This window comes from Choloepus didactylus, chromosome 1 (genome assembly GCF_015220235.1).
Source record: "Choloepus didactylus isolate mChoDid1 chromosome 1, mChoDid1.pri, whole genome shotgun sequence".
In the NCBI taxonomy this organism is placed as follows: Eukaryota; Metazoa; Chordata; class Mammalia; order Pilosa; family Megalonychidae; genus Choloepus; species Choloepus didactylus.
In genome coordinates this window covers 54,099,317-54,125,266 of record NC_051307.1, presented here as the reverse complement: position 1 = coordinate 54,125,266, position 25,950 = coordinate 54,099,317, and the positions used below count along the sequence as shown (strand labels likewise).

The 25,950-nt window shown below is 38.9% G+C and overlaps 1 protein-coding gene across 1 annotated transcript in view; it reads right to left on the bottom strand.

Moving 5' to 3' along the window:
- The window catches only part of NSUN3 (NOP2/Sun RNA methyltransferase 3), a 113,102-nt gene that overhangs the window by 67,299 nt on the left and 19,853 nt on the right, over positions 1 to 25,950 (bottom strand). The window contains exon 3 of the mRNA XM_037834006.1: positions 16,168 to 16,511. Coding sequence (XP_037689934.1) covers positions 16,168 to 16,511 — 344 coding nt within the window. The remainder of the gene's footprint in view (positions 1 to 16,167; positions 16,512 to 25,950) is intronic.

The window sequence follows — 25,950 nt, the reverse complement described above, 5'->3', positions numbered from 1 at the left end:
ATTGTAAATATAAAATTTACAATGGTCATGCCTACACAGCCTCTCGAAAGCTCTCACCATTTACTAAATTGAGTTCAAGTTTGGGGGTGAAAATCTATAGGGAATTATGGATTTCTAAAAACATGTTATGCAATCAATACCTTAGATACACTTTTCCCCCTAAAGCCCTAGCTCCTAAAAGTAAATGCTATATTCTGCTATATATATGAAATACCTTCTTAAGCCATCTTCATTTCATTTTAAATGAAAGGAAGGCAGTGTGGTATGTAGTAAAAACATGTCAAGTGCAATGAGTTCTATAGTCAGAAAGACATGGCTCAAATTATAAGCTAGAAAACTTTGGGCAAGCTACTTAGCTCTTTAATAGCCTTACTGTCCGTTCTGCACAATGGGGATTGTACCTAGCCACCTTATACAGTGTTTAAGACTAAATGGGATAACTTTTATAACATATCTAGCACAGTACAAGAGTATTAATGAATGTTTATAATAATTAATAACAATTCTGGGGTCCTTATTATGTGCTAAGTATTGTTCTAAGCACTTTACATTAGTAACACATTTATTTAATTCTCACAAGCCTGTGAGGTAGATACTGTTATTATTGTTCCTATTTTATTGATTAGAAAACTGAGGCCAAGAGAGGTTAGGTACCTTTCCAGGTTCACAAAGCAGGTAATACAGACAGACTAGTTTCAGAGCTGTAAAACAATACACCACACTGCTTCTCAGTATAGATAGAAGACAATCAGTAAATGGTTCTCTCTGCAGTGAAATAGTTTTCTTTTTTCTTTATTTAAAACAAATACTTAAATATAAGCTTAAATTTTTAAATGCATAATAGTATAAACAAAGAACATTGAAAATTACCCTATTCCCATTATCTTCAAATAACCACTATTAATATTTTAATACTCACCATTCATCTCTTTATGCATATATCCACATACAGAATTTTAATAGAAGGAATCATATAATATTTTTGGCATTGTCATTTTCCCTCTTCTTTATCTAGCTCCTTCACCAACTGCCCCGTCAAAGGGAACCTATATTATCAACCTGACATATTTGAACGTACTTATATAAATATCTATCTGTACATCCAAGATTATATTATACATACTTCTGTGCCCTCTTACCCTCCACATATGCCGACACTTCAAAGAAATACCCCCATGTCAACTGGCAGGCATAAAAATCATTTTTAAAGGCTTCTGAATGGTAAATGGAACAGATGTATACTTTATTTAACTATACTCTATTGTTGGGCATTCATTCTGTTGTTACTAATAATAATTGCAGCTGTCCTCTCAAGGTGTGCTTTTATTATCATGGGATACTACTACAAAAATGGATCGGTTTGGGTAGGGGGAGTTTTAGTTTTAATGACTATTACCCTGTCCCCTATCAAACTCCCACAAGAAGCAAGTGTTATTCTTAGTCTGATATGGGACATGATATTGTAGTAAAATATTAAATTGTGTTTCCCTGATCTCTAGCACAATTAAGCATCTTTTCATTTGTCTGTTGGTCATTTGGTCTTTCTTTTCTATAAACTGCCTATTCTTACCCTTTGCCCATTTTTTTTTTCCATTGCACTATTTATATTTTTCTTATCAACTAGCAAAACTTATTTTCATATTATGGATATTGTCCCTTTATCTGCCATTTGATTTGCAAACAGATTTTCTAAATTGTTTTCTGAATTTCTTTGAAGTATTTTTTGTAATACGTAAGTTTCACAATTGTTTATAATCAATCATATAAATTTCTTACAATTTCTAGCTTTATTTTTGTCTTCTTTAAGGTGGTCTTCTCAACCATTAGATTTTCAGGTCTTATTCACTACCTATCCACCAGAAGTCTTGGAATAATATACTTCCCTGCTTCCAGAAAAATGGAACTGCCACCATTGGGTGTAGCCAGGGGAGGAACTCACATAACCTTTCTTGAAAGGAAATGCGGTTTTAGTTACTCCTCCAGGAAAGTAGGTAAAAAGCCAGGAACTGCGTGGACTGGACACCACAGAGCAATCTGTCTTTGGGCATACTTCATACAACACTCATGAAAACGTGGAACTGCTGAGATCACCGAAATCTGTAAGTTTTTGCGGCCAGGGGACCCGCGCCCCTCCCTGCCAGGCTCAGTCCCGGGGGAGGAGGGGCTGTCAGCTCCAGGAAGGAGAAGGGAGAATTGCAGTGGCTGCTCTCATCGGAAACTCATTCTACTGATTCAAACTCCAACCATAGATAGACTGAGGCCAGACACCAGAGACTCTGAGAGCAGCCAGCCCAGCAGAGAGGAGACGGGCATAGAAGGAAAACAACACGAGAAGCTCCAAAGTAAAAGCAGAGGATTTTTGGAGTTCTGGTGAACACAGAAAGGGGAAGGGCGGAGATCAGGCCTTGAGGCGCATATGCAAATCCCGAAGCAAGGCTGATCTCTCTGCCCAGGGCACCTTTCCTTAATGGCCCTGGTTGCTTTCTCTATTAGCATTTCAATAACCCATTAGATCTCTGAGGAGGGCCGTTTTTTTTTTTTTTTTTTTTTTTTTTTTTTTTAAATCCTTTTTGCTTTTTCTAAAACAATTACTCTAAGAAGCTCAATACAGAAAGCTTCAAAGAATTGAAATTTGGGCACGTCAAGTCAAGAGCAGAAATAAGAGAGCTCTGAGACAAAAGGCAATAATCCAGTGGCTGAGAAAATTCACTAAACAACACAACTTCCCAAGAAAAGGGGGGTGTCCGCTCACAGCCACCATCCTGGTGGACAGGAAACACTCCTGCCCATCGCCAGCCCCATAGCCCAGAGCTGCCCCAGACAACCCAGTGTGACGGAAGTGCTTCAAATAACAGGCACACACCACAAAACTGGGCGTGGACATTAGCCTTCCCTGCAACCTCAGCTGAATGTCCCAGAGCTGGGAAGGGGGAGCAGTGTGAATTAACAGAGCCCCATTCAGCCATCATTTGAGCAGACTGGGAGCCTCCCAACACAGCCCAGCAGCCCAGAACTGCCCTGGGGGGACGGCACTCACCTGTGACATAGCACAGTCATCCCTCAACAGAGGACCCGGGGTGCACAGCCTGGAAGAGGGGCCCACTTGCAAGTCTCAGGAGCCATACGCCAATACCAAAGACTTGTGGGTCAGTGGCAGAGACAAACTGTGGCAGGACTGAACTGAAGGATTAGACTATTGCAGTAGCTTTAAAACTCTAGGATCATCAGGGAGATTTGATTGTTAGGGCCACCCCCCCTCCCCGACTGCCCAGAAACACGCCCCACATACAGGGCAGGCAACACCAACTACACACGCAAGCTTGGGACACCAACTGGGCCCCACAAGACTCACTCCCCCACTCACCAAAAAGGCTAAGCAGGGGAGATCTGGCTTGTGGAGAACAGGTGGCTCGTGGACGCCACCTGCTGGTTAGTTAGAGAAAGTGTACTCCACGAAGCTGTAGATCTGATAAATTAGAGATAAGGACTTCAACTGGTCTACAAACCCTAAAAGAACCCTATCAAGGACAGCAAATGCCACGAGGCCAAAAACAACAGAAAATTATAAAGCATATGAAAAAACCAGACGATATGGATAACCCAAGCCCAAGCACCCAAATCAAAAGACCAGAAGAGACACACCTAGAGCAGCTACTCAAAGAACTAAAGATGAACAATGAGACCCTAGTACGGGATATGAAGGAAATCAAGAAGACCCTAGAAGAGCATAAAGAAGACATTGCAAGACTAAATAAAAAAATGGATGATCTTATGGAAATTAAAGAAACTGTTGACCAAATTAAAAAGATTCTGGACACTCATAGTACAAGACTAGAGGAAGTTGAACAACGAATCAGTGACCTGGAAGATGACAGAATGGAAAATGAAAGCATAAAAGAAAGAATGGGGAAAAAAATTGAAAAACTCGAAATGGACCTCAGGGATATGATAGATAATATGAAGCGTCCGAATATAAGACTCATTGGTGTCCCAGAAGGGGAAGAAAAGGGTAAAGGTCTAGGAAGAGTATTCAAAGAAATTGTTGGGGAAAACTTCCCAAATCTTCTAAACAACATAAATACACAAATCATAAATGCTCAGCGAACTCCAAATAGAATAAATCCAAAAAAACCCACTCCGAGACATATACTGATCACACTGTCAAACATAGAAGAGAAGGAGCAAGTTCTGAAAGCAGCAAGAGAAAAGCAATTCACCACATACAAAGGAAACAGCATAAGACTAAGTAGTGACTACTCAGCAGCCACCATGGAGGCGAGAAGGCAGTGGCACGATATATTTAAAATTCTGAGAGAGAGGAATTTCCAGCCAAGAATACTTTATCCAGCAAAGCTCTCCTTCAAATTTGAGGGAGAGCTTAAATTTTTCACAGACAAAGAAATGCTGAGAGAATTTGCTAACAAGAGACCTGCCCTACTGGAGATACTAAAGGGAGCCCTACAGACAGAGAAACAAAGACAGGACAGAGAGACTTGGAGAAAGGTTCAGTACTAAAGAGATTCGGTATGGGTACAATAAAGGATATTAATAGAGAGAGGGAAAAATATGGCAAACATAATCCAAAGGATAAGATGGCCGATTCAAGAAATGCCTTCACGGTTTTAACGTTGAATGTAAATGGATTAAACTCCCCAATTAAAAGATATAGATTCGCAGAATGGATCAAAAAAAATGAACCATCAATATGTTGCATACAAGAGACTCATCTTAGACACAGGGACACAAAGAAATTGAAAGTGAAAGGATGGAAAAAAATATTTCATGCAAGCTACAGCCAAAAGAAAGCAGGTGTAGCAATATTAATCTCAGATAAAATAGACTTCAAATGCAGGGATGTTTTGAGAGACAAAGAAGGCCACTACATACTAATAAAAGGGGCAATTCAGCAAGAAGAAATAACAATCGTAAATGTCTATGCACCCAATCAAGGTGCCACAAAATACATGAGAGAAACATTGGCAAAACTAAAGGAAGCAATTGATGTTTCCACAATAATTGTGGGAGACTTCAACACATCACTGTCTCCTATAGATAGATCAACCAGACAGAAGACCAATAAGGAAATTGAAAACCTAAACAATCTGATAAATGAATTAGATTTAACAGACATCTACAGGACATTACATCCCAAATCACCAGGATACACATACTTTTCTAGTGCTCACGGAACTTTCTCCAGAATAGATCATATGCTGGGACATAAAACAAGCCTCAATAAATTTAAAAAGATTGAAATCATTCAAAGCACATTCTCTGACCACAATGGAATACAATTAGAAGTCAATAACCATCAGAGACTTAGAAAATTCACAAATACCTGGAGGTTAAACAACACACTCCTAAACAATCAGTGGGTTAAAGAAGAAATAGCAAGAGAAATTGCTAAATATATAGAGACGAATGAAAATGAGAACACAACATACCAAAACCTATGGGATGCAGCAAAAGCAGTGCTAAGGGGGAAATTTATAGCACTAAACGCATATATTAAAAAGGAAGAAAGAGCCAAAATCAAAGAACTAATGGATCAACTGAAGAAGCTAGAAAATGAACAGCAAACCAATCCTAAACCAAGTAGAAGAAAAGAAATAACAAGGATTAAAGCAGAAATAAATGACATAGAGAACAAAAAAACAATAGAAAGGATAAATATCACCAAAAGTTGGTTCTTTGAGAAGATCAACAAGATTGACAAGCCCCTAGCTAGACTGACAAAATCAAAAAGAGAGAAGACCCATATAAACAAAATAATGAATGAAAAAGGTGACATAACTGCAGATCCTGAAGAAATTAAAAAAATTATAAGAGGATATTATGAACAACTGTATGGCAACAAACTGGATAATGTAGAAGAAATGGACAATTTCCTGGAAACATATGAACAACCTAGACTGACCAGAGAAGAAATAGAAGACCTCAACCAACCCATCACAAGCAAAGAGATCCAATCAGTCATCAAAAATCTTCCCACAAATAAATGCCCAGGGCCAGATGGCTTCACAGGGGAATTCTACCAAACTTTCCAGAAAGAACTGACACCAATCTTACTCAAACTCTTTCAAAACATTGAAAAAAATGGAACACTACCTAACTCATTTTATGAAGCTAACATCAATCTAATACCAAAACCAGGCAAAGATGCTACAAAAAAGGAAAACTACCGGCCAATCTCCCTAATGAATATAGATGCAAAAATCCTCAACAAAATACTTGCAAATCGAATCCAAAGACACATTAAAAAAATCATACACCATGACCAAGTGGGGTTCATTCCAGGCATGCAAGGATGGTTCAACATCAGAAAAACAATCAATGTATTACAACACATTAAAAACTCGAAAGGGAAAAATCAATTGATCATCTCAATAGATGCTGAAAAAGCATTTGACAAAATCCAACATCCCTTTTTGATAAAAACACTTCAAAAGGTAGGAATTGAAGGAAACTTCCTCAACATGATAAAGAGCATATATGAAAAACCCACAGCCAGCATAGTACTCAATGGTGAGAGACTGAAAGCCTTCCCTCTAAGATCAGGAACAAGACAAGGATGCCCGCTGTCACCACTGTTATTCAACATTGTGCTGGAAGTGCTAGCCAGGGCAATCCGGCAAGACAAAGAAATAAAAGGCATCCAAATTGGAAAAGAAGAAGTAAAACTGTCATTGTTTGCAGATGATATGATCTTATATCTAGAAAACCCTGAGAAATCAACGATACACCTACTAGAGCTAATAAACAAATTTAGCAAAGTAGCGGGATACAAGATTAATGCACATAAGTCAGTAATGTTTCTATATGCTAGAAATGAACAAACTGAAGAGACACTCAAGAAAAAGATACCATTTTCAATAGCAACTAAAAAAATCAAGTACCTAGGAATCAACTTAACCAAAGATGTAAAAGACCTATACAAAGAAAACTACATAACTCTACTAAAAGAAATAGAAGGGGACCTTAAAAGATGGAAAAATATTCCATGTTCATGGATAGGAAGGCTAAATGTCATTAAGATGTCAATTCTACCCAAACTCATCTACAGATTCAATGCAATCCCAATCAAAATTCCAACAACCTACTTTGCAGACTTGGAAAAGCTAGTTATCAAATTTATTTGGAAAGGGAAGATGCCTCGAATTGCTAAAGACACTCTAAAAAAGAAAAACGAAGTGGGAGGACTTACACTCCCTGACTTTGAAGCTTATTATAAAGCCACAGTTGCCAAGACAGCATGGTACTGGCACAAAGATAGACATATAGATCAATGGAATCGAATTGAGAATTCAGAGATAGACCCTCAGATCTATGGCCGACTGATCTTTGATAAGGCCCCCAAAGTCACCGAACTGAGCCATAATGGTCTTTTCAACAAATGGGGCTGGGAGAGTTGGATATCCATATCCAAAAGAATGAAAGAGGACCCCTACCTCACCCCCTACACAAAAATTAACTCAAAATGGACCAAAGATCTCAATATAAAAGAAAGTACCATAAAACTCCTAGAAGATAATGTAGGAAAACATCTTCAAGACCTTGTATTAGGAGGCCACTTCCTAGACTTTACACCCAAAGCACAAGCAACAAAAGAGAAAATAGATAAATGGGAACTCCTCAAGCTTAGAAGTTTCTGCACCTCAAAGGAATTTCTCAAAAAGGTAAAGAGGCAGCCAACTCAATGGGAAAAAATTTTTGGAAACCATGTATCTGACAAAAGACTGATATCTTGCATATACAAAGAAATCCTACAACTCAATGACAATAGTACAGACAGCCCAATTATAAAATGGGCAAAAGATATGAAAAGACAGTTCTCTGAAGAGGAAATACAAATGACCAAGAAACACATGAAAAAATGTTCAGCTTCACTAGCTATTAGAGAGATGCAAATTAAGACCACAATGAGATACCATCTAACACCGGTTAGAATGGCTGCCATTAAACAAACAGGAAACTACAAATGCTGGAGGGGATGTGGAGAAATTGGAACTCTTATTCATTGTTGGTGGGACTGTATAATGGTTCAGCCACTCTGGAAGTCAGTCTGGCAGTTCCTTAGAAAACTAGATATAGAGCTACCATTCGATCCAGCGATTGCACTCCTCGGTATATACCCGGAAGATCGGAAAGCAGTGACACGAACAGATATCTGCACGCCAATGTTCATAGCAGCATTATTCACAATTGCCAAGAGATGGAAACAACCCAAATGTCCTTCAACAGATGAGTGGATAAATAAAATGTGGTATATACACACGATGGAATACTACGCGGCAGTAAGAAGGAACGATCTGGTGAAACATATGACAACATGGATGAACCTTGAAGACATAATGCTGAGCGAAATAAGCCAGGCACAAAAAGAGAAATATTATATGCTACCACTAATGTGAACTTTGAAAAATGTAAAACAAATGGTTTATAATGTAGAATGTAGGGGAACTAGCAGTAGAGAGCAATTAAGGAAGGGGGAACAATAATCCAGGAAGAACAGATAAGCTATTTAACGTTCTGGGGATGCCCAGAAATGACTATGGTCTGTTAATTTCTGATGGTTGTAGTAGGAACAAGTTCACTGAAATGTTGCTATATTATGTAACTTTCTTGGGGTAAAGTAGGAACATGTTGGAAGTTAAGCAGTTATCTTAGGTTAGTTGTCTTTTTCTTACTCCCTTGCTATGGTCTCTTTGAAATGCTCTTTTATTGTATGTTTGTTTTCTTTTTAACTTTTTTTTTCATACAGGTGATTTGAAAAAAGAAGGGAAAGTTAAAAAAAAAAAAAAAAAAAAAAAAAAAAGAAAAAAGACAAACAAGGGGAAAAAAAAAAAAAAAAAAAGATGTAGTGCCCCCTTGAGGAGCCTGTGGAGAATGCAGGGGTATTCGCCTACCCCACCTCCATGGTTGCTAACATGACCACAGACATAGGGGACTGGTGGTTTGATGGGTTGAGCCCTCTACCATAAGTTTTACCCTTGGGAAGACGGTTGCTGCAAAGGAGAGGCTAGGCCTCCCTGTATTTGTGCCTAAGAGTCTCCTCCTGAATGCCTCTTTGTTGCTCAGATGTGGCCCTCTCTCTCTGGCTAAGCCAACTTGAAAGGTGAAATCACTGCCCTCCCCCCTACGTGGGATCAGACACCCAGGGAAGTGAATCTCCCTGGCAACGTGGAATATGACTCCCAGGGAGGAATGTAGACCTGGCACCGTGGGACGGAGAACATCTTCTTGACCAAAAGGGGGATGTGAAAGGAAATGAAATAAGCTTCCGTGGCAGAGAGATTCCAAAAGGAGCCGAGAGGTCACTCTGGTGGGCACTCTTATGCACACTTTAGACAACCCTTTTTAGGTTCTAAAGAATTGGGGTAGCTGGTGGTGGATACCTGAAACTATCAAACTACAACCCAGAACCCATGAATCTCGAAGACAGTTGTATAAAAATGTAGGTTATGAGGGGTGACAATGGGATTGGGAAAGCCATAAGGACCAAACACCACTTTGTCTAGTTTATGGATGGATGTGTAGAAAAGTAGGGGAGGGAAACAGACAGACAAAGGTACCCAGTGTTCTTTTTTACTTCAATTGCTCTTTTTCACTCTAATTATTATTCTTGTTATTTTTGTGTGTGTGCTAATGAAGGTGTCAGGGATTGATTTAGGTGATGAATGTACAACTATGTAATGGTACTGTAAACAATCGAAAGTACAATTTGTTTTGTATGACTGCGTGGTATGTGAATATATCTCAATAAAATGATGATTTAAAAAAAAAAAAAAAAAAAAAAAAAAAAAAAAAAAAAAAAAAGAAAGGAAATGCAACCATTTTAGCATATCTTTATATGGTAGACTTAGTTATGTACCCAGAAAACACGTTCTTAATCTTAATCTCTTTCCTACAGGTGTGAACCCATTGTAAAGAAAACCTTCTCAAGAAGTTATTGTTAGTTAAGTAGTGGCCAATTGAATCAGGATGGGTATTAATCCTTTGTGGACTTACAAAGACAGCCACAGAGAGACAGAACCTGAAAGTCAACTGGAACCCAGAAGAGAAAGGAGAGAGCATGGCCATGTAACGTGAAACCCAAGGACCCCAAGGATTGCCAACCAGCCAGAAAGCTACCAACCATGGGACAAAGACTTTCAGCCTCTGAAACTGTGAGACAATAAATTCTCATTGTTTAAGCCAACCCACTGTGTAGTGTTTGTCATAGAAGCTGGAAAGTTAAGGTACCACCGAAGGGAGGAAGCCAAGCAAATCAACAGTTAAATACCATAGGGAGATTGGTGAATAGAGTCAAGAGCACGTTAGCGAAAACTTGAGTTCAACTCACGGCTTTGTCACTTATCTGGGCAATTTAGTTGACTTGTTTTTGCCTCAGTTTCTTTAAATGGGAATAATGATCTCCAACTCGAAGAGTTGTAAAGGTTAAATGAGGTAATGTAAGCTAGTGATTGTTACACTATTTCTCAGGGCCACAGGAATTCAGAAAGGTTAATATGCAGTGGAAAAGTCAATACGAATTGAAAAGAAAAGTATTAAATTTCCCTGTGAAAAAAGGGAAAGACATTCTCCTCTACTCTCCCTTTTCTTACTGTGATTTCTTACAAAAAAAAAAGAAACAAACAAAAAACTTATATTTGTGAATTCTTTCTCTTCCCCTTTGAGATGTATGTAAATCTTTTTAAAAGCCAAATAAGGCTCTTGTCAAGCTTTACAACCCCAAAATTTCTTTCTCAAGAATTTGGGAGCCAATTCATTGAAATGCAATCATTAATGAAGATAATGCCCCATCTCAGTTTCCCTGGGAGGATTTCCTAACTTTAGCAGGCGCCTGACTCCAAGTTGCAAATCTATCACAAAATGAGAAATATATTTTTCCTTTGGATAAAGACATTAGAAAACATAAGTGGCTATCTCAATTACCAGGCCAATTTAGGATGAACTATGTGTGTCAAATGATGTTGCCATGTCCTCTTACCAAGTTATTTACCTTAAGAACGTGTTATGGGTTGTGTCTGCTTGGGTATACAAAAGTGGAAGCTTCCTTCCTTTCTTTGCAATTTCTTTAGTGGATTTCCTGTGATGCATCACTTTCTGGCTTAATGCTTATTCCATAATAAAATTGTTTTCTTTCTCTTCTACCTTTGTGGAGGGGTTTTCCGGATTGAGAAGAGGTTTTGTTCTGAATTATAACTTTTCCCCAACAGGAAATGAAATATAAGATGTTGAAAGCAGAGACAGCTAAAAATTTCTCAAATGCACAGATTTACACATTGTAAGTCCTTGGTGTGTACTAAGTGTTTCAAAATGTTTATTATTTGTTTGCTACAAAGTTGTACCTAATGCAGGGTGTTTAGGGAAGACTTTCCAGGAAAGTTAATTACTAAGCTAAAACCTGAAGGATGAAAAGGAGTTAGCAAGAAGAAAAGGAGTTAGTAGGAAGAAGAGAGGGAAGAAGAGGGGGGAAAGTGGTGCATATAGAATGGACAGAAATGCCTGGAGGTTTGAGGAAGCAGGAAGGAGGGTGTTCTAGTTTGTTAATGCTGCCAGAATGCAAAACACCAGAAATGGATTGGCTTTTATAAAAGGGGGCTTCTTTGGTTACACAGTTACAGTCTTAAGGCCATAAAGCGTCCAAGGTAACACATCAACAATCTGGTACCTTCACTGGAGGATGGCCAATGGTGTCCGGAAAACCTCTGGTAGCTGGGAAGGCATGTGGCTGGTGTCTGCTCCAAGTTCTGGTTTCAAAATGGCTTTCTCCTAGGATGTTTCTCTTTAGGCCACAGCTCCTCTTCAAAATGTCACTCTTAGTTGCTCTTGGGGCATTTGTCCTCTTAGCTTCTCCAGAGCAAGAGTCTACTTTCAACGGCCACCTTCAAACTGTCTCTCATCTGCAGCTACTCTCGCAGCTTCCATGCATACTTCAAAAGTGTCCCTCTTGGCTATAGCAAGCTCGCTCCTTCTGTCCGAGCTTGTATAGTGCCCCAGTAAACTAAACAAGGCCCATGCTGAATGGGCGGGGCCACATCTCCACGGAAAGTATCCAATCAGAGTCACACCCACAGTTGGGTGGGTCGCAACTCCATGGAAACACCCAAAGAATTATAATCTAATCAACACTGACACATCTGCCTACACAAGATTACATCAAAGATAATGGCGTTTTGGGGGACATAATACATTCAAACTGGTACGAAGGGCAAAAGCAATTCATTAAAGTAAGAAGTCTTTCTAATCTTCTCTACTACCAAAGGATAACCACATTTTAAAAAGTTATCACTGATAGCAAAGGTGATTTCACACCTGGAAGGATACAGCGCTCGGCAAGCAGCTGGACCACTCCATTCCACTAAGTTAGGTCACCCTTACTATGTTAATGCTTTCTATTTCGACTCAGAATTGTTTGCTCTTCTTCTGCCGAGACCAGAATTTTACAAAAACTGCATTTGACAAAAATCAAGAGAAGGTCCTCCAGTGTGCTTTGAGGGAGGAGCAGCTGGACCAATAGAAAAGAAGGCTTTTTTTTTTTTTTTTTTTAACATCTAAAACATGAGCTTTTTAATCATTGAAAGCTGTGAGCCTTTCGGCCCAAAATAAAGGCCAGTACTGATGTCAAGAAATTTGGTGTGTAAATGCATTTACTGCAGCAATCATAAGTTTTGTTATAAAAGCTTTGATTAGCATTGCTTTGACATTCCAAATTCAAGCACTGTAACTAACCTAATTTGGGCTTTGGGCATCAGCATGAAGACATCTGTACTTCTTAGTAAACCATTATCATTTGTCCTACTTAGATAAAAAGCTACTTTATTTGGAACACTGCTTTTGCCCTTGATGTAAGAATTAGGAAGATTCTTCTCCACTGCAAACTCATAGAATACATCAGTTTGCCTTTGGGTTTCTAATCAAATGAACTTCCCTAAAATAAACCTTTAAAAAAAATCTATCTCTCTCTCTCTATATATATATAAAGCCTACCAAGGAGGATAATTTAGAATTAAATGCCCTCTCTTCAAAATGATACCTAAATTTGACATTTTTCTTCTGTCTTTTTCAATACTGACAACTATATCCAAAATTAAGAGTCTACGCTTTGTGATAACCTAAATAAGAATACTATCAAAGAATACAGCAAGAGTGTGTGCCAGTTTGGATATACTGTCCCCTGAAAAGCCATGTTCTCTGATGCAATCTTGTGGGTCCAGAATGTTCAGTCTGTTGATTAAGGTGGAACAGCTGACTGAATTATTTCCATGGAGCTGTGGACCCCTCCCATTCAGGGTTCATCTTGATTAGTTCACTGGAGTATTTAAGAAAGCCAGGAGCCAATATAGGCACTGATGCTTGGAGGCATTTGGAGATGCAGACAGAGGAAATCTGGAGATGCTAAACTAAGAGATTAAGCCCAGAGTTTGCCCCGGAGAAGCTGAGAGAGGATCCCTAGACGTTTAGAGAGAAACGTCCTGGGCAAAAGAAGCAACAATGCACAGGAACTAGAACAAGAGCCCAGAGACGTTTTAGAGAAAGCCATTTTGAAACACAACCCAGGAGCAAAGGACCAGCAGACACCAGCCATGTGCCTTCCCAGCTGACAGAGGTGTTCTGTACACCATCAGCTGTTCTTCAGTGAAGCTCTAGCAAACTGGAACAGAGTGGAAAGTAAAAACAAATACTCCTTGTAACACATGATTCAATATAAGCTCAGCTCAAATGATAAAACAATCAAGTTACCTCACAAAATAATTTTTTTGTGATTTCTTACAGAAAAATACAGAAAACTTCAATAACACTTTTAATCAGAATTCTAAGACAGAGTATATTTTCTCCTAAGTATATAGTTAACTGACATACTTGTACCAATGCCTAGTACAATGGATTCGCATTTCTAAAAAAAAACTTCTAAAATCTATTTAAACAGGGAATGCTTTCGAAGAAAGATACAAATCAGCAGTCTTCACATGGGAATGGATACACATTCCCTAGAGATACACAACAACTTTCTAAGAGAAAGGTTGGCTTGGATAGTTTTCAAAGAATAGCTTTTTAGATTACCAATTTCTCACACATAGTCTTTCCTCCAAGAAAACACCTGGAGTCAGGGTTTGCTGCCTTTACAAATGAAAAGACAGCTCTCTACCCATCCAGAATCATACTATGGCAATTGTGCAAGGGTACAGAAACCTCTGGAGCACCAAATGAAGGCAGTTCAACACATTGGTGTCTTGGCTGAGCAAGTCTAACAAGGCAACATATCCTTTGGCAACAGAGATGGTTTCTAATCCTCTGCTTTCAACAACATAAAAAAACGGATCTTAGGGAGTGAGATCTGGTTGGTTTGTACAGTTTAGTGTGAAGCCCCAATATATCCCAAAGTAATTTGGGTAGAAAATAAAAATGTATTTGTAAAGTCCCCTTGAGGGACTGTAGAAGAATGTGGAAATATTAAACTTCCACACCTGGGGAATTACTGATCTTCTCACAAGCATTGGGGGCTACCAATTTAGAAAGCCGAACCCTTGATCTTGGGGATTGCCTGTATGAAGTTTGTTACTGCAAAGGAGAGGCTAAGCCTACCTATAATTGTGCCTAAAAGTTACTCCCAGAGAACTTTTGTTGCTGAGATTTGGCGTCTCTCTCTAAGCCAACTTGGCAGGTAAACTCACTGCCCTCCCCCCCTACGTGGGACATGACTCCCAGGGGTGTAAATCTCCCTGGCAAGTGGGACACGACTCCCAGGGATGAGCCTGGACCTGGCATCATGGGATTGAGAAAGGCTTCTTGACCAAGAGGGGGAAGAGAAATGAAACAAAATAAAGTTTCCGTGGCTAGGAGATTTCAGGTGGAGTCGAGAGGTCATTCTGGAGGTTATTCTTATGAGTTATATAGATATCCCTTTTTAGTTGTTAGTGTGTTGGAATAGCTAGAAGGAAATACCTGAAACTGTTGGATTGCAACCCAGTAGACTTGATTTTTAAAGATGACTGTATAACTATATAGTTTACACAGTGTGACCATGTGATTGTGAAAATCTTGTGGCTCACACGCCCTTTATCCAGTGTATGGACAAATGAGTAGAAAAATAGGGACAAAAATTAAATGAATAATGGGGGGGGGTGGTTTGGGTGTTCTTTTTTACTTTTATTCTTATTTTTTTAGGAGGATAATGAAAATGTTCAAAATTGTGGTGATAAATACACAACTATATAATGGTATTGTGAACAATTAATTGTACACTGTGGTTGATTGTATGGTATGGTAAATATATCCCAATAAAAATGAATAAAAAATTTGAAAACAAAAAACAGATAAGGGAGTGCTCACCTAATAGATCATTAAAAATCACTCTTGATGAAAGATCGCTATGTGATTTTGGGTTATAACAAAGGAGTTTTAAGAATGAATGAAACTATTATAACACAATTCCCAACATTTCCATTTTCTTAGCTTCGTGAACAAGGTTTCTCAGCATTTGTATCTATTAAAACAAAATCATCAAACAAATAAACTAAAACCAATTAGAACTGATGCTGAATTCTGTCTCATCTAGCATTAAGTAATAGTTATCCAGGAAAAGTTAAATTAATATTTTTAAAAGTTCCATCCATCTCATTAAGAAAATAATTAATAACACTTTTTATTTTAATAAATATTATAAAAATATATATTACATAAATTCCATAATTTCTGTACTGTATACAAAATGTATATGTATATATGCATATGTAAAGATATATCACATAGTTCTCATAGCACTGCTTTTGAACATTATGGTTGAATGATACTAAAAAATGATTTGAATATTTAAAAATATTTTTACTGTATGAGATCAACACAAGGCTCTCAAGTATAAAAGTAAAAAATTAAAACAAAAACAAACCTTTGTCCTTGGCTTATCAGGATTCATATTACCTGGCAGATATACAAAATGTTACAGTTTTGTCTTCAATTACCCGCTAGGATTAGGCAGCTGAAAAAGCATTTTATTAACACTGATTCCCTCAGTTAAAATTTCTACTTTTCTCCCTACTGTACTAGTTTCTAGGCTTTCGAAGACTGTAAACTCAATCTTAGATCTCTCCCCATTTACTTGAAAACTACTTGGTAACATATTTAAAAGTTGTCAATTACTGAAAACAAGCAAGCAAACAATACCTGGATAAGCACACTGCAACAGAGCTACGGATTTGCCTCCAGGAGCAGCACACAGATCCAGAACCTTCTCCCCATCCTTTACTTCCAGAGCCAGAACTGGGAGGAGAGAGGCAGCATTTAGGAGATAGTATTTTTTCAGATTTCCAATTTGGTGCCTTTCTGAAGGCAACTGGTTAGGACTTCTGTTAAGGTAACACTTCATTGATTCAGGATAATAGGGTAAAGATCCTTGAAAGAGCCTGTGGTAGCCCTTCAAATGCAAATCCTTTTCCAGTTCAAAAGGATAATTGAATCGGTTAAATAGGACAGCATATTGCCAGCATGATGGAGATGTTAGTATATCCCTAGAAATAGAAAAAGAAAAAAAAGAATATTAATATTATACACACTAATACAATTCTATATTTCTAATTGGGTGAATGTGGTCCCAGTTTTATACTTTTCTTACCTGTTCACTACACTCAAACTTTTCAGAGACAATCAGTATTATTGGCTTTTCCTTTTGCCTCAGGCTCTAATATGGCTCAACACAGCGCTGCTAATGATCCTGTATTTATCTAAAAATTTGATACTTTGCTCAGCATGGATTTTTTATATTTATTTGATTTTTAAAATATGGCATTGTAATATTATTTATCTTGATCATTGAGTTTTGGGAATCACCTCAAATTTTGCACCAGAGGGGAATGCCTCAGTCACTTCAGTTAAAATTTCTACTTTTTTCCATACTGTACTAGTTTCCAGGCTTTCGAAGCCTATAAACTCAATCTTACACTTCTCCCCATTTACTTGAAAAGTACTTGGTAACATATTATTTAAATATCTTTGCTGGACCTTGATATTATCAGTATTTTTTATTTTAGTCTTTCTAATAGGCATATAGTGACATCTCATTTTGGTTTTAATTTGCATTCCCTTAGTGACTACAGATATTGAGCCTTTTTCAGGTGTTTGCCTTCCATATATCCTCTTAATTAAGTTCTGTTCAAATCTTTCACCCACTTTTTAAAATTGGGCTATTTGCTTTCATATCAATTTTGAAAGTTCTTTATAATTTTCTGGATGTAAGTCCCTTGTCAAAGATGTGATTCACAAACAGTTCCTTTGTGTGTACTCCGTTTTTTTCAATCTCTTAATAATGTCATTCATGGAGTGAAAGATTTTAATTTTGGTGAAATCTAATGGTGACAAAATTTTCCTATTATAGATTGTACTTTTTGTGTCACATGTAAGAATTGTTTGTCTAACTGCATTACTGCTCCTCGAACTTGAACTAGAGGGCTTCTCCTGGAGTTCTGTGTCCACACTGGTTCCCACTTCCAGGTTTCAGGAAGCCTTGAGTTCAGGCTGGGAAATATTTCTCTGAAGAAAGGCCACAGCATCCAGAACACCACAGTCAGCTGGGAAGGCACATGGATGGCGTCTGCTGGTCCTTTGCTCCCAGATTGCAGGTTGCATTGCTTTCAACTTCTGAGTCCGGTGGCTTTCTCCACAAGTGTCTATGGGTTCTCACTAAGCTTCTCAAGGGCTATCTCTGGGCTTCATCTCTTAGCTTAGCATCTCCAACTGTCCTTCTGTCTGAATCTCCAAATGTCTGGGTCTGTGTCGGCTCTTGTGGGTCCTCCTTGCTTCTCCCAGGAGCAAACTCTGAATTACATATCTTAGCTTCTCTCCAAAATGTCTCTCTCAGCTTCTCTTTCTGTCTCTTGTTAAGTAGATTTTAATCTATCACTCTTTGCACAGAAAGTGCTTTTCTTAGAGCAAAAATTTAAAACCAGAGACTATTAATGTTGGGGGAAGGGGGAGTTAGTACTATCATTAAAGGGCATTTAAAGGAGTTTGCATTAAAGTTTTCCTCTGATGAAGATATGGAAATCTAACTACAGTGACCTCTGTACGTATAGTAACAGAGTTAATGAGGCCATAGGTGGCTCAGATGATACAAAACCAAGGATGATTTAAAAATCACTTATGGATTGATGGTGATTCCCACCCCCCCAGCAGATTTACCGTCCTAGTTTTGTATTCAAATAGTTCACTTTCTTGACAATCACAAACTAACATCAATTGACAGATGATACAGCAGGAAATAATTCATTTATTTGCTAGCTGATCTTTCTGGCTGAGTTATTTGGGAGCCTCATTAACCATGGTCAATTAAATAAATTCCAGCTGCTACTCACCCTGAAGTTGTCTATGTAAGGAATGGCTGGATTGAAATGTAACACCTGCACTTGAAGTGAAGCGCACCATGTGAATTTTAGTTTGGAGTTAATATGTGAAACTGCTTTCTCCTTTTATGCCTGTTATTATGAATGATGTGTCATAAGAGCCTGGCATACCTGTTTCTGGCAGATGACAGCCTCTTTCTTTAAGAAAGTGGTTCTCAGACATTAGCATGCTTCAAAGGTCTATTAAAAGGACTGCTGGAGGCGGGGCAAGATGGCAGACTGGTGAGCTGTATGTTTTAGTTACTCCTCCAGGAAAGTAGGTAAAAAGCCAGGAACTGCGTGGACTGGACACCACAGAGCAATCTGTCTTTGGGCATACTTCATACAACACTCATGAAAACGTGGAACTGCTGAGATCAGCGAAATCTGTAAGTTTTTGCGGCCAGGGGACCCGCGCCCCTCCCTGCCAGGCTCAGTCCCGGGGGAGGAGGGGCTGTCAGCTCCAGGAAGGAGAAGGGAGAATTGCAGTGGCTGCTCTTATCGGAAACTCATTCTACTGATTCAAACTCCAACCATAGATAGACTGAGACCAGACACCAGAGAATCTGAGAGCAGCCAGCCCAGCAGAGAGGAGACAGGCATAGAAAAAAAACAACACGAAAAACTCCAAAATAAAAGCGGAGGATTTTTGGAGTTCTGGTGAACTTGGAAGGGGGAAGGGCAGAGCCCAGGCCCGAGCTCAGGCCCTGAGGCGCATATGCAAATCCCGAACAAAAGCTGATCTCTCTGCCCTGTGGACCTTTCCTTAATGGCCCTGGTTGCTTTGTCTATTAGCATTTCAATAACCCATTAGATCTCTGAGGAGGGCCGTTTTTTTTTTTTTTTTTTTAAATCCTTTTTGCTTTTTCTAAAACAATTACTCTAAGAAGCTCAATACAGAAAGCTTCAAAGAATTGAAATTTGGGCACGTCAAGTCAAGAGCAGAACTAAGAGAGCTCTGAGACAAAAGGCAATAATCCAGTGGCTGAGAAAATTCACTAAACAACACAACTTCCCAAGAAAAGGGGGGTGTCCGCTCACAGCCACCATCCTGGTGGACAGGAAACACTCCTGCCCATCGCCAGCCCCATAGCCCAGAGCTGCCCCAGACAACCCAGTGTGACGGAAGTGCTTCAAATAACAGGCACACACCACAAAACTGGGCGTGGACATTAGCCTTCCCTGCAACCTCAGCTGAATGTCCCAGAGCTGGGAAGGGGGAGCAGTGTGAATTAACAGAGCCCCATTCAGCCATCATTTGAGCAGACTGGGAGCCTCCCAACACAGCCCAGCAGCCCAGAACTGCCCTGGGGGGACGGCACTCACCTGTGACATAGCACAGTCATCCCTCAACAGAGGACCCGGGGTGCACAGCCTGGAAGAGGGGCCCACTTGCAAGTCTCAGGAGCCATACGCCAATACCAAAGACTTGTGGGTCAGTGGCAGAGACAAACTGTGGCAGGACTGAACTGAAGGATTAGACTATTGCAGTAGCTTTAAAACTCTAGGATCATCAGGGAGATTTGATTGTTAGGGCCACCCCCCCTCCCCGACTGCCCAGAAACACACCCCACATACAGGGCAGGCAACACCAACTACACACGCAAGCTTGGTACACCAATTGGGCCCCACAAGACTCACTCCCCCACTCACCAAAAAGGCTAAGCAGGGGAGATCTGGCTTGTGGAGAACAGGTGGCTCGTGGACGCCACCTGCTGGTTAGTTAGAGAAAGTGTACTCCACGAAGCTGTAGATCTGATAAATTAGAGATAAGGACTTCAACTGGTCTACAAACCCTAAAAGAACCCTATCAAGTTCAGCAAATGCCACGAGGCCAAAAACAACAGAAAATTATAAAGCATATGAAAAACCAGACGATATGGATAACCCAAGCCCAAGCACCCAAATCAAAAGACCAGAAGAGACACACCTAGAGCAGCTACTCAAAGAACTAAAGATGAACAATGAGACCATAGTACGGGATATGAAGGAAATCAAGAAGACCCTAGAAGAGCATAAAGAAGACATTGCAAGACTAAATAAAAAAATGGATGATCTTATGGAAATTAAAGAAACTGTTGACCAAATTAAAAAGATTCTGGACACTCATAGTACAAGACTAGAGGAAGTTGAACAACGAATCAGTGACCTGGAAGATGACAGAATGGAAAATGAAAGCATAAAAGAAAGAATGGGGAAAAAAATTGAAAAACTCGAAATGGACCTCAGGGATATGATAGATAATATGAAACGTCCGAATATAAGACTCATTGGTGTCCCAGAAGGGGAAGAAAAGGGTAAAGGTCTAGGAAGAGTATTCAAAGAAATTGTTGGGGAAAACTTCCCAAATCTTCTAAACAACATAAATACACAAATCATAAATGCTCAGCGAACTCCAAATAGAATAAATCCAAAAAAACCCACTCCGAGACATATACTGATCACACTGTCAAACATAGAAGAGAAGGAGCAAGTTCTGAAAGCAGCAAGAGAAAAGCAACTCACCACATACAAAGGAAACAGCATAAGACTAAGTAGTGACTACTCAGCAGCCACCATGGAGGCGAGAAGGCAGTGGCACGATATACTTAAAATTCTGAGTGAGAGGAATTTCCAGCCAAGAATACTTTATCCAGCAAAGCTCTCCTTCAAATTTGAGGGAGAGCTTAAATTTTTCACAGACAAAGAAATGCTGAGAGAATTTGCTAACAAGAGACCTGCCCTACTGGAGATACTAAAGGGAGCCCTACAGACAGAGAAACAAAGACAGGACAGAGAGACTTGGAGAAAGGTTCAGTACTAAAGAGATTCGGTATAGGTACAATAAAGGATATTAATAGAGAGAGGGAAAAATATGGCAAACATAATCCAAAGGATAAGATGGCCGATTCAAGAAATGCCTTCACAGTTTTAACGTTGAATGTAAATGGATTAAACTCCCCAATTAAAAGATATAGATTCGCAGAATGGATCAAAAAAAATGAACCATCAATATGTTGCATACAAGAGACTCATCTTAGACACAGGGACACAAAGAAACTGAAAGTGAAAGGATGGAAAAAAATATTTCATGCAAGCTACAGCCAAAAGAAAGCAGGTGTAGCAATATTAATCTCAGATAAAATAGACTTCAAATGCAGGGATGTTTTGAGAGACAAAGAAGGCCACTACATACTAATAAAAGGGGCAATTCAGCAAGAAGAAATAACAATCGTAAATGTCTATGCACCCAATCAAGGTGCCACAAAATACATGAGAGAAACATTGGCAAAACTAAAGGAAGCAATTGATGTTTCCACAATAATTGTGGGAGACTTCAACACATCACTCTCTCCTATACATAGAGAAACCAGACAGAAGACCAATAAGGAAATTGAAAACCTAAACAATCTGATAAATGAATTAGATTTAACAGACATCTACAGGACATTACATCCCAAATCACCAGGATACACATACTTTTCTAGTGCCCACGGAACTTTCTCCAGAATAGATCATATGCTGGGACATAAAACAAGCCTCAATAAATTTAAAAAGATTGAAATTATTCAAAGCACATTCTCTGACCACAATGGAATACAATTGGAAGTCAATAACCATCAGAGACTTAGAAAATTCACAAATACCTGGAGGTTAAACAACACACTCCTAAACAATCAGTGGGTTAAAGAAGAAATAGCAAGAGAAATTGCTAAATATATAGAGACGAATGAAAATGAGAACACAACATACCAAAACCTATGGGATGCAGCAAAAGCAGTGCTAAGGGGGAAATTTATAGCACTAAACGCATATATTAAAAAGGAAGAAAGAGCCAAAATCAAAGAACTAATGGATCAACTGAAGAAGCTAGAAAATGTACAGCAAACCAATCCTAAACCAAGTACAAGAAAAGAAATAACAAGGATTAAAGCAGAAATAAATGACATAGAGAACAAAAAAATAATAGAAAGGATAAATATCACCAAAAGTTGGTTCTTTGAGAAGATCAACAAGATTGACAAGCCCCTAGCTAGACTGACAAAATCAAAAAGAGAGAAGACCCATATAAACAAAATAATGAATGAAAAAGGTGACATAACTGCAGATCCTGAAGAAATTAAAAAAATTATAAGAGGATATTATGAACAACTGTATGGCAACAAACTGGATAATGTAGAAGAAATGGACAATTTCCTGGAAACATATGAACAACCTAGACTGACCAGAGAAGAAATAGAAGACCTCAACCAACCCATCACAAGCAAAGAGATCCAATCAGTCATCAAAAATCTTCCCACAAATAAATGCCCAGGGCCAGATGGCTTCACAGGGGAATTCTACCAAACTTTCCAGAAAGAACTGACAACAATCTTACTCAAACTCTTTCAAAACATTGAAAAAAATGGAACACTACCTAACTCATTTTATGAAGCTAACATCAATCTAATACCAAAACCAGGCAAAGATGCTACAAAAAAGGAAAACTACCGGCCAATCTCCCTAATGAATATAGATGCAAAAATCCTCAACAAAATACTTGCAAATCGAATCCAAAGACACATTAAAAAAATCATACACCATGACCAAGTGGGGTTCATTCCAGGCATGCAAGGATGGTTCAACATAAGAAAAACAATCAATGTATTACAACACATTAAAAACTCGAAGGGGAAAAATCAATTGATCATCTCAATAGATGCTGAAAAAGCATTTGACAAAATCCAACATCCCTTTTTGATAAAAACACTTCAAAAGGTAGGAATTGAAGGAAACTTCCTCAACATGATAAAGAGCATATATGAAAAACCCACAGCCAGCATAGTACTCAATGGTGAGAGACTGAAAGCCTTCCCTCTAAGATCAGGAACAAGACAAGGATGCCCGCTGTCACCACTGTTATTCAACATTGTGCTGGAAGTGCTAGCCAGGGCAATCCGGCAAGACAAAGAAATAAAAGGCATCCAAATTGGAAAAGAAGAAGTAAAACTGTCATTGTTTGCAGATGATATGATCTTATATCTAGAAAACCCTGAGAAATCAACGATACACCTACTAGAGCTAATAAACAAATTTAGCAAAGTAGCGGGATACAAGATTAATGCACATAAGTCAGTAATGTTTCTATATGCTAGAAATGAACAAACTGAAGAGACACTCAAGAAAAAGATACCATTTTCAATAGCAACTAAAAAAATCAAGTACCTAGGAATAAACTTAACCAAAGATGTAAAAGACGTATACAAAGAAAACTACATAACTCTACTAAAAGAAATAGAAGGGGACCTTAAAAGATGGAAAAATATTCCATGTTCATGGATAGGAAGGCTAAATGTCATTAAGATGTCAATTCTACCCAAACTCATCTACAGATTCAATGCAATCCCAATCAAAATTCCAACAACCTACTTTGCAGACTTGGAAAAGCTAGTTATCAAATTTATTTGGAAAGGGAAGATGCCTCGAATTGCTAAAGACACTCTAAAAAAGAAAAACGAAGTGGGAGGACTTACACTCCCTGACTTTGAAGCTTATTATAAAGCCACAGTTGCCAAAACAGCATGGTACTGGCACAAAGATAGACATATAGATCAATGGAATCGAATTGAGAATTCAGAGATAGACCCTCAGATCTATGGCCGACTGATCTTTGATAAGGCCCCTAAAGTCACCGAACTGAGCCATAATGGTCTTTTCAACAAATGGGGCTGGGAGAGTTGGATATCCATATCCAAAAGAATGAAAGAGGACCCCTACCTCACCCCCTACACAAAAATTAACTCAAAATGGACCAAAGATCTCAATATAAAAGAAAGTACCATAAAACTCCTAGAAGATAATGTAGGAAAACATCTTCAAGACCTTGTATTAGGAGGCCACTTCCTAGACTTTACACCCAAAGCACAAGCAACAAAAGAGAAAATAGATAAATGGGAACTCCTCAAGCTTAGAAGTTTCTGCACCTCAAAGGAATTTCTCAAAAAGGTAAAGAGGCAGCCAACTCAATGGGAAAAAATTTTTGGAAACCATGTATCTGACAAAAGACTGATATCTTGCATATACAAAGAAATCCTACAACTCAATGACAATAGTACAGACAGCCCAATTATAAAATGGGCAAAAGATATGAAAAGACAGTTCTCTGAAGAGGAAATACAAATGGCCAAGAAACACATGAAAAAATGTTCAGCTTCACTAGCTATTAGAGAGATGCAAATTAAGACCACAATGAGATACCATCTAACACCGGTTAGAATGGCTGCCATTAAACAAACAGGAAACTACAAATGCTGGAGGGGATGTGGAGAAATTGGAACTCTTATTCATTGTTGGTGGGACTGTATAATGGTTCAGCCACTCTGGAAGTCAGTCTGGCAGTTCCTTAGAAAACTAGATATAGAGCTACCATTCGATCCAGCGATTGCACTTCTCGGTATATACCCGGAAGATCGGAAAGCAGTGACACGAACAGATATCTGCACGCCAATGTTCATAGCAGCATTATTCACAATTGCCAAGAGATGGAAACAACCCAAATGTCCTTCAACAGATGAGTGGATAAATAAAATGTGGTATATACACACGATGGAATACTACGCGGCAGTAAGAAGGAACGATCTGGTGAAACATATGACAACATGGATGAACCTTGAAGACATAATGCTGAGCGAAATAAGCCAGGCACAAAAAGAGAAATATTATATGCTACCACCAATGTGAACTTTGAAAAATGTAAAACAAATGGTTTATAATGTAGAATGTAGGGGAACTAGCAGTAGAGAGCAATTAAGGAAGGGGGAACAATAATCCAAGAAGAACAGATAAGCTATTTAACGTTCTGGGGATGCCCAGAAATGACTATGGTCTGTTAATTTCTGATGGATGTAGTAGGAACAAGTTCACTGAAATGTTGCTATATTATGTAACTTTCTTGGGGTAAAGTAGGAACATGTTGGAAGTTAAGCAGTTATCTTAGGTTAGCTGTCTTTTTCTTACTCCCTTGCTATGGTCTCTTTGAAATGTTTTTTTTATTGTATGTTTGTTTTCTTTTTAACTTTTTTTTTCATACAGTTGATTTGAAAAAAGAAGGGAAAGTTAAAAAAAAAAAAAAAAAGAAAAGCGACAAACAAGGAAAAAAAAAAAAAAAAAGATGTAGTGCCCCCTTGAGGAGCCTGTGGAGAATGCAGGGGTATTCGCCTACCCCACCTCCATGGTTGCTAACATGACCACAGACATAGGGGACTGGTGGTTTGATGGGTTGAACCCTCTACCATAAGTTTTACCCTTGGGAAGACGGTTGCTGCAAAGGAGAGGCTAGGCCTCCCTGTATATGTGCCTAAGAGTCTCCTCCTGAATGCCTCTTTGTTGCTCAGATGTGGCCCTCTCTCTCTGGCTAAGCCAACTTGAAAGGTGAAATCACTGCCCTCCCCCCTACGTGGGATCAGACACCCAGGGAAATGAATCTCCCTGGCAACGTGGAATATGACTCCCGGGGAGGAATGTAGACCCGGCATCGTGGGATGGAGAACATCTTCTTGACCAAAAGGGGGATGTGAAAGGAAATGAAATAAGCTTCAGTGGCAGAGAGATTCCA